Source organism: Dipodomys ordii, unplaced genomic scaffold, assembly GCF_000151885.1.
Source record: "Dipodomys ordii isolate 6190 unplaced genomic scaffold, Dord_2.0 Scaffold62, whole genome shotgun sequence".
Taxonomy (NCBI): Eukaryota; Metazoa; Chordata; class Mammalia; order Rodentia; family Heteromyidae; genus Dipodomys; species Dipodomys ordii.
In genome coordinates, this window is record NW_012267278.1 from 9,375,085 (window position 1) to 9,383,780 (window position 8,696).

The window sequence follows — 8,696 nt, forward strand, 5'->3', positions numbered from 1 at the left end:
CCCAGCGCCAGCGCAGACCTGCGCCCTGCTTCTTGCCCTCCATGGCCGGGCTTAGTTCCAGCCTCCGCGGTCCCGCCGTGCACCCCAGGCCCCAAGCTATCCGGTCCCCTTTGGAACTCCCAGTGTCCGACTTTTAAGACCTGCTCCCCACCACCCACCCCACCCCTCGCCATTGGGGGACTTCTCCCGGGGTGAGGGTGTCCATCTGCTCCCCACCCCAGCCCGGGTGTCCGCGCCCCAGAGCGGAGATCGGGCCTCTTGCTCCTGCGCGGGACCCCTTACTGCTGGCCGCTTTCAGCTCTACCTTGTGTCCATCACTGCCCAGAGGACCTCGAAGGCGCCTGTGTCCGGGGCACAGACTTTGCTCCAGCCCAAACTGACTTTGGGCTCCGCAGGGAATGATCTGAAAGGAGTGGGGGTGGGGGGACAGGGTGGAAACCCCTTTTCTCTACGCTTTCACCTTTAGAGAGAGGGTTCCTTTCCAACAGAGCTGGGGAGCTGGGGAGAGAAACAGCCAGAAGTTTGATGGGTGGGTGTTGAAGAGCATCGGCTTCGTTAAGTTTATCCCCAAGTTTTGGGGCGGTCGCCCTTTCAGTGTCTTCCTCCACAGTCCAGGCAAAGCCCAAGGAGTCTACTCCTCAGACCCCGGTGCGTTTTCTCCGGCACCTTTCTCCTGGGCCACCTTCTCCCGCCGCTGCTTCCCTCCTGCTGGGAGTCACGCCTGGGCCTAACTTTGGAGACTTCAGTAGCAAAGGGTGAGGGAGCTCGGAGATTCGCTGTCCTCTGAGTCCTCATCCCGACACCCGCGGGTCCTAACCAAGCGCTGCACCTGAGAGGCCCTGCCTGCCCACTTCTGCCCCTACATTTCCTGTCTTCAGGGCGCCGGGCCCAAGACCTCTGTGCCCTCTTTGGAGCCCTGGGAGTCTACACCCAGTCTCACCTGGCCAAGCTGCCAATCGTTCACACAGCCCACTCCCCATCCCCGCCCCTCCACCCCTCCTGAGAAGAAAGAGTTAAAATAGACCTCCATATGGGGCCTGTGGACTCTTCCAACTGGGGCTGGAGATTTGGAGCCTGGATGCCAGAGAGAATGAATACCTGAAAACTAGGTAGGCGCAATCTGGAGCTCAGGCCAAGGCTGAGAGTTTCCCCACTTAGTTCTCTCCCTTCCCGAAGCTGGTTAGCGGCCCCCCCCTCTTTCCCCCCTCCCCCCCCCCGCCTTCAGGAAAGCTGCCCTGATTCTCCAAGGTGGGGGGACACGCGGCCAGGGCCAGGCAGCTGAGCTAGGAGCTCGGTGCCCGGCGGCGGCACCTTCACGGCCTGCCCAGTCCCTGTGCTAACGCAGAAGAAATATTTGTTAGGGGAACACCACCAACAAAAAGTTATTAATGTCAAATAATTCTCTCCAGAACCATGTGCTGTGGGACGTAAAAGATCACATAAAAATTCCTCTTACAGAAGACGATTTCTTAAACAGGAGGAAAAGAGCTCCTTACACTTTCCACATAGATTTGGGATCTTAAAACCAGTGATTTACAATGGCTAGTTTGTGTTACAACCCCATAAGAAACTTGGTTTTCGCCACTCTTTCGCCATATATTTTTGGTGTGTGGCTTAAAAAAAAACAATCCTAGAGGAAACACTGATGGAAGGGAAAATATATGTTCCAGTTTTTAAAAGGGCGCAGGTTCAAATTCACTCCACGGCAAGATTTCCTATTGACATTTGGCACATGAAGAGTTAATTCATAACAATCAAAATTCTCTCTCTCTCTCTCTCTCTCTCTCTCTCTCTCTCTCTCTCTCTCTCTCTCTCTCTACCACTCAGGCGGGGTCCTAACGCTCTCTTGTCTTTCTAAAATCGGCGAAAACTATGTATTTGTAGGGCCTTTATTTCCTTCTTTTACTATACAACAATTCCTCATTCTGAGAGCAGAGAGCTGTTTGCCGCCAATAACAGACACCCAGAGCCCGGCTCCTCACGAACAAATCGCATATGGAAGTCCTCCACCGCCCCCCCACCCCCCCACCCCAGTCCCAGACAAAGAGCTATAAAAACTCAAAAAGACGTGGAAGAAGTGAACTTTAAGATATAGATGCACTTTTACTGGTGTATTAAATGACATTTCAGACATTTTTTTTTAGAAAAAGAAATACATCTCAATGTTTCCAACAATCAGGAGTCTAGGAACAATAAGAGTCTAGGATTGTTTTGATGTGATATTGATAATTTCTAAAACCTCTAACAACTAAGCCAAGCAGAGAGGTGTTATTAAGGTAAAGGAAAGGTACTGCGTGATAAAGTTAACTTTAAAGACAGGAACAAATCTCCTCGCTTCCCACTGAACACCAGAACAATGTAAAAATATTCTGATAATTTATCTCCATCACCAAGTGAAACATTAAACAACAACAACAACACTTAGTGCCATTCCAGTACTCATCTCTAGATAAGGGAGCATGGAAATAATGCTGCTCCAAGTTCTGCAAACACAAGGTCAGGTGATTCCAGGATTTGCTAACTGGGTGGCAGGTCCCTGCCATGTTCACATTGTTTCTCATCCTCAGTCAAGTAGTTAGAATAGATTTCAGAAGCCTTGGTTCCCTTCTTATCACCAACTGTCCATTATTAAGTGATGATGCATCATTAAAAAAGTAAACTTTCCTAAACTAGGAAAACATCTATAGAAAACTTAGCTATACATCTCATTTAGTCCTATTGTATTTCCAGGCGCATCTATGTTTTACACAAACACTGTCCCTTGGCCTTTTCCTCTGAAATATCCAAGCAGACTCTCAAGCCACTCTCACTTCATCCTCCTTTCTTTTCTGTACAAGCTCCATTCTTTATCTCACTATTTAACTTGTGCAGGAATTCAATAGGATCTAGAACAGAGTTCCATGAATTGACTGAGAAATCAACAAAAGACAAATCACACAGAGGAGTGGGAAAAGATCATCTCACCCTGTTCCCCAGCCCTATCCAAGATGCTTCCATAACAAAGAAAATAAAAGACAAATAAATGCAGCATCCTATGTATAGGTACCCAGTACACCAAGTACCTTCCCTCTTACTGTGGCTGTTGCATCTCTTTAGTTGGTGCCTTTAAAGAAATAAGAAGATGAATACCCTTATCAAAGCCATTTCATCAGAAAATGTTGCCAATGTGTGATATCTCCTGGCAGTAACAGGAAGAAGAGAGGAAGAGTGCTTTTGTTGCTGCCATCTGAAATATAAAGTAAGTTATTTTGTGGGAACCGAGGATGTTTAGAAATGCCGAGCATAATATTATTTGTGGCCATTCCCTTCTTATGACCTTCGCATAACTCTTTCCCACATGATCATTTCTCTCCCATCTTATATCATAAATCTAAAATACAGCACATGCTGAAGAAACACAAGCGCTCTATCAGGACAGCTGCAATCTGAGTGCTTGTCTTTAGGGGAAAGGGAAGGTTTGTCATTGTGGCTAAGACAAAATCTTAGGGAAAACTGCCTCACAGCTAGATTTGTCCCTGTAGCTATGAGGAGATTTTCACATTAGTGTATAATACATTCCAAAACTGGCGTGGAAACTACCTGAGGAGCTTTAGAATTAGAATTGCAGGCATTGGACAAGAACATGGAGTGTTTGTTTCACATGTGGTGTTTACCAGTTAGTAGCCCCTTTGGCCAAGAACAAAAATGTCTTCTCAAGGTCCATTGAAATGCCCTGCAGAGGGCAGATGCTGCTTGGTTTCTGCCTACAGTGGAGGGATATTGACCCAGGACTCAAATCTATACCTAGCTTAAACATTTTCCCCATCAGCATGTCTGCGGTCACAAAGCACTTCTTCTTTCTGTCACTTCTCGTTCAGACTATTGATAAGATCATTTGGTTGAATCTGTTTGGGACCCATGTAATATTGACTAGGAGTTAGAAAAGATGATCACATGTAATAAGCCCAGAAAGTACCCTTCTAAATGAACATTTATACTTAAGCCAGTGTTCCAAGGAGGACTTTAACTACATCAGCAAACTTGTAAACTAACACAACACTGTCTGGGATTCTCACTAACCTTAGGAGTGATTTGTAGAAGGGCAGTGTTCCATCGAAGATAGTCTCAGACTATCTGCTATTCAAATTATAGCTTGAGTCTCTCCTATGTATTCTCCCCTCCTTTCTTATTTTGGAGATTTTTTAAAAATGAGAAATAGACATTATTATAAAAGCCACTATAAAATCTATCATTTTCTAGAAACCTACAGATGTAAGGATCAAGCTCTATTTCTAATCATTTGGTAAATGCTCATAACATATTGCTGAGTTTGTTGTTGTTGTTGTTGTTGAAAGGCATGTATTAAGTATGTAAATAAATTGCCTGAGCCTCGCTTTTCTGCAAACCCCAAATTATATGAAAACAGGTAGGTAGAGATTAAAGTCCATCTAATTGCACCGATGTTCTATGAGTCCAATTGGAGAAAGTACAGTTAACCTAGAAGGAAGATGCAGGAATATCTGACTGTATTTACAAGGCAAACATCTCTTTGTTGGACCTAGAAGAAGCAAACAAACTTGAAGCTCAAACTTGATAACCATTTCGATTTACTGAGACAGGCATGGTGACTGAAAGATTTGAGAGTGATGATAGCTTTTTCAAAGAAAAGTAAGTCAGAGCAGTAGTCTTCATTTAAAACAAAACAAAACAAAAAGCCTCTAAAAAGTTATAAACATGAAACCTGGCAGTGTATGCATAAAATTTATTCCAAAACTTTATAAAGTATAAAGGAAGGGAAGTGTTTTACACACAACTCAACTCAGTCAGTATAAGGTCTAGGGGTTTCTTCCCCCTTTAAAACTTGGCACTATCTTTAAAAATAAAATAAAGATATTTCAATAATTAGAACAAACTATGAAGGTATTGTGCATTTCTGTTTTATGTAATAATAAAATATTACTTTAACATAAATATATAAGGATCTCTGCGTTTTTATTTTCCCCACAAGCACAACCAAATGTACCAAAACAAAGTATTTTTAAAGAGACTGAACAAAAAAATTACATCCCATATAGATTTTGCTCACCTACTCATTTAAAGCTACAGAAAAAACAGTTTCCAGAACCTTTTTGCTTCAAAAGAAATAAATATACATTGAGGCAGGCCACTTAAAAATGATATGAAAATATTTCCCTGGGTAGCATTAAAAAAAAGAAAAATAGACAAAGAAACATTTAAACTATTTCTGCATTTCAAAAGACATATATTAAACATATATACATAGTGGTAAGGTTCAGCGGTAACTTTTATCTTAGTAAACCTAGGAGAGGTTGGGGAGCTGTAGACACATCCCCTGAACTCCAGCTTCTGACCTTACATACTTAGTTATAAGTATCTGAAAATTCATTTCCTCCCTTTACCATTCATTGGCTATTTGCCCTGCTCTGGATTGCTTCACTGAAGACCAGTTCCTACACCTTAGAAACAGGCAGTGTGATGCGCCCTGAAGCAGCTCCATGTCCATCTCCTTGTGACATTCACTGGGAGAAATGAAAACAGGCAAATAAATATGCCCATGCCCATGATAAGTCACCATTTATCTTGCAAAAAACAAAACAAAACCAAAACAGTGAAAATGAAACAATCACAGGTGTTTGAAAGATACAATACTGTATAAAGCATATTCCATACCACCTTACCTACTGAGTGCAGTGCTAATCTGATGCTGACCCATAATTTTAGGGTAGTAAGAATTTAATTTTTTAAAATAAACATTTAGCTAATGCCTAACCAGGAAAAAAATGCCACAACTTTCAAAGGTTAATAAAAAAAATTGTCTTCCCTTATAGTGTCCTTTTGTGCTGATTATGATCTTTAAAATTGTAACTCATCACAGTTTGGTGGTGTTTATTTTCAAGACAGTTACAAGTTTTTTTTTCTTCTTCTTCTTTCATCTACACTTCCCAGTAGAGTCTATTGTGTTGGGAGCCAATCATTTTTTTCCATCAAGATAAGGTCAAAAATGCACTTAAAACTATTAACAAAGGGGAGAAAGGAAGGATTGAAAATGGCACCCCCACCCCACACACACTTTATTTGGCTTCTTCAATGAACGAAGGAGAGCAGAACTGATCAAGTCAAACTGATATTTTCTGTAATGAATTCTGGGAGAAGATAGTATGAAACCCTAAATATGACTTGATAAACAAATGAAGCAGAGAAGACAAAACCAGCCTACTGCCTATGGATGCATGTGAGTATTTGTGTGCTAAGAAACACAGTCTATGCATCATTAAGTTTCTGGGTTATTTTCTTTATATTAGGGAAAAAATCTACTATAGGAACAAAGTTTAACCACTGCTGTCAGCACAAATAATTCCTCTTAATTAAGTTATTAGACCTAAAGGCAGAGAACTATACAGGGATATTTAAAGATATATATATATTTCCCCAGTTCTCTTCAAAGTGCCACTTTCTTTCAGTTGGACTACTCTGGAAATAAATTTAATCTCCATATTTCCTCTGAGTTGTTTCACAATAGGCTCGTCTGATAAAATGAAGTAAGCAGTCACTCACTATCGATTTTTCTTTTTCATCCCTCTATAACATCCCCCAGAAACACTGCTTGAAAATGAAGTTTACTTTGTGGGTGATAACAAAACAAAGCAATGCTTGCCTCTTATTTCAATATTCCAAACTAGATTCTTGCCTTGGATAAAGCGGGTAGACAATACACATTTCCTGAAAGCAAACACTTATTTATTTTGCATGGGGCCAATTGTTTTGCTTTGGTAAAAGGAGTAAATAAATGTTACACCAATCACTGTATGGGACATTTGAGGGTACGCAGCAAAGTTCACAAACAACAAGAACAAGGGGCAACACAAAAACATTGGAAATGGAGAGCTGCCCAGAGCTGGCTTCCAGCTCTCTGCTGAGGAAAGCAAAAACAAAACACAACCCCAAATGGCAAATGCAAAATCAACGGTGGGCATCAAGAGAAATATAGTTTTACAAATTTGTTGGCGTAAACTTCAATTTTCTTGCAGTGCAATTTGTGTGGTTAAATTTTTGTCTATATCCAAAGAGTGTGTGTCTTCCCCCCCCCCTTTCCCGATGGGGAATCCACATTAAATAAACACAGCAGCATGTGCCAACTTGAAGCACCAGGAAGCTGCAGCTCTGTGTTTATTGCGGTTTGGTGGATTTTTTGTCTTTTTGGTAATTTATTTAGTTTTGCCAGGTATTTATCTTAGTTCTCTCTCTGTCTCTCTGTCTCTGTCTCTGTCTCTGTCTCTCTCTCTCTCTCTCTCTCTCACACACACACACACACACACACTTCACTCTACCAAGGAGACACTCTACTCTGCCTGGGTACTCGCCTGCAAAGGTCAAAACACCTCATCACATCTGCTAAGGTTTAGAGGATTGAGTCCAGTATCTTAGTTGCTTTCCTTTCTCCTTATTATTATTATTATTATTAATTATTTTTCTTCTTAAGGGACTGGGAAGTAATAATTAAAAAATAAAAGAACAATCAGAAGTTAGAGAGGGAACAGTGGTCCCCGGAAAGGACCGAGGACCAAGGGAGAGGGGAAGCCCCGCGCTCTGCCCCTCCCCTCCCTTCCCCTCCCCCCTCCTACCCCCCCTCCCCTGCTGGAGTTCACTGGACGGGCGTCTGCACCCCGTGGTGTGGCGGCGTGTCCCTACTCCCCCCGTACACATCCTCGGCGCCCGGCAGAGTCCCTCCGGGAGGGGTCATCCTTTTCTCTTTCTGTCTCCTGTTACAAAACCAAACTCTCACCACCTCCTTCTCCAGCTGTAAGCTGTCCGCCAGGGAGGTGATCTCCTGGGCCGAGGGCTTGGGGCATTTGAGGAAATGGCTCTCCAGAGCCCCCTTGACGCTCACCTCGATGGAGGTCCGCTTTTTCCGCTTGCGCCCCTGCGCTGCGATCTTGTCTATGCTCGTGGGGCTGCCCGAGGACGAGTCTGCCTCCTCCAACCACTTGTTCAACAAAGGCTTCAGCTTGCACATGTTCTTGAAGCTCAGCTGTAGGGCCTCAAACCTGCAGATGGTGGTCTGCGAGAACACGTTCCCGTACAGGGTGCCCAGCGCTAGCCCCACGTCCGCTTGGGTAAATCCCAGTTTGATCCGCCTCTGCTTGAACTGCTTGGCGAACTGCTCCAGGTCGTCCGAGGTCGGCGTGTCCTCGTCCGAGTGCGGGTCGTGGTGCGCGCCCGGGTGGCCCGGCGGGCCCGGCGGGGGCGGGGGCGGGGGCGGCTGCTGGTGCGGGTGCGAGTGTGGATGCGGGTGGTGGTCGGCGTGGTGAGGCTCGTCGTGCGCGTCCCGCAGGCCGTGGTGGTGCAGCCCGGCCGGCTGCCCGCCGGCGCCCAGCATGCCGTTCACCGTGAAGCTGGGCTGGGAGTAGAGCAAGCCGCCGTTGGACGCTCCCATGGAGGGCGGGAGATGTGCCGCGGCCGCCGCGCTCCGCCATGCCCCGGGTCCGGGGTGGTGGTTGGCGGCGTGGTGCACCAGATGCGGTGGTCGCTGCTGCTGCTGTTGCTGCTGCTGCTGCTGCTGCTGTTGCTGCTGCTGCTGCTGCTGGTGCTGCTGCTGCTGCAGGGCGCCCGGCCCGTGCAGCTCGTCGCCGCGGCCGCCCTGCTGCACCACCACCGAGGGCTTGATGTCCGGCTGGCCCAGGGGGCTGGTGGACCAC

General features: G+C 45.2%; 1 protein-coding gene across 1 annotated transcript; it reads right to left on the minus strand.

Moving 5' to 3' along the window:
- Positions 1 to 7,475: 7,475 nt before the first annotated feature.
- Positions 7,476 to 8,690, minus strand: Pou3f2 (POU class 3 homeobox 2). Its single transcript, XM_013022410.1, has 2 exons — positions 7,637 to 8,690; positions 7,476 to 7,602 (listed from the first exon to the last, which is right to left on the minus strand). Exon 1 carries the CDS (start codon positions 8,432 to 8,434, stop codon positions 7,643 to 7,645), a length of 792 nt encoding a protein of 263 aa, XP_012877864.1. The 5' UTR covers positions 8,435 to 8,690; the 3' UTR covers positions 7,476 to 7,602; positions 7,637 to 7,642.
- Between the last annotated feature and the right edge of the window lie 6 nt (positions 8,691 to 8,696).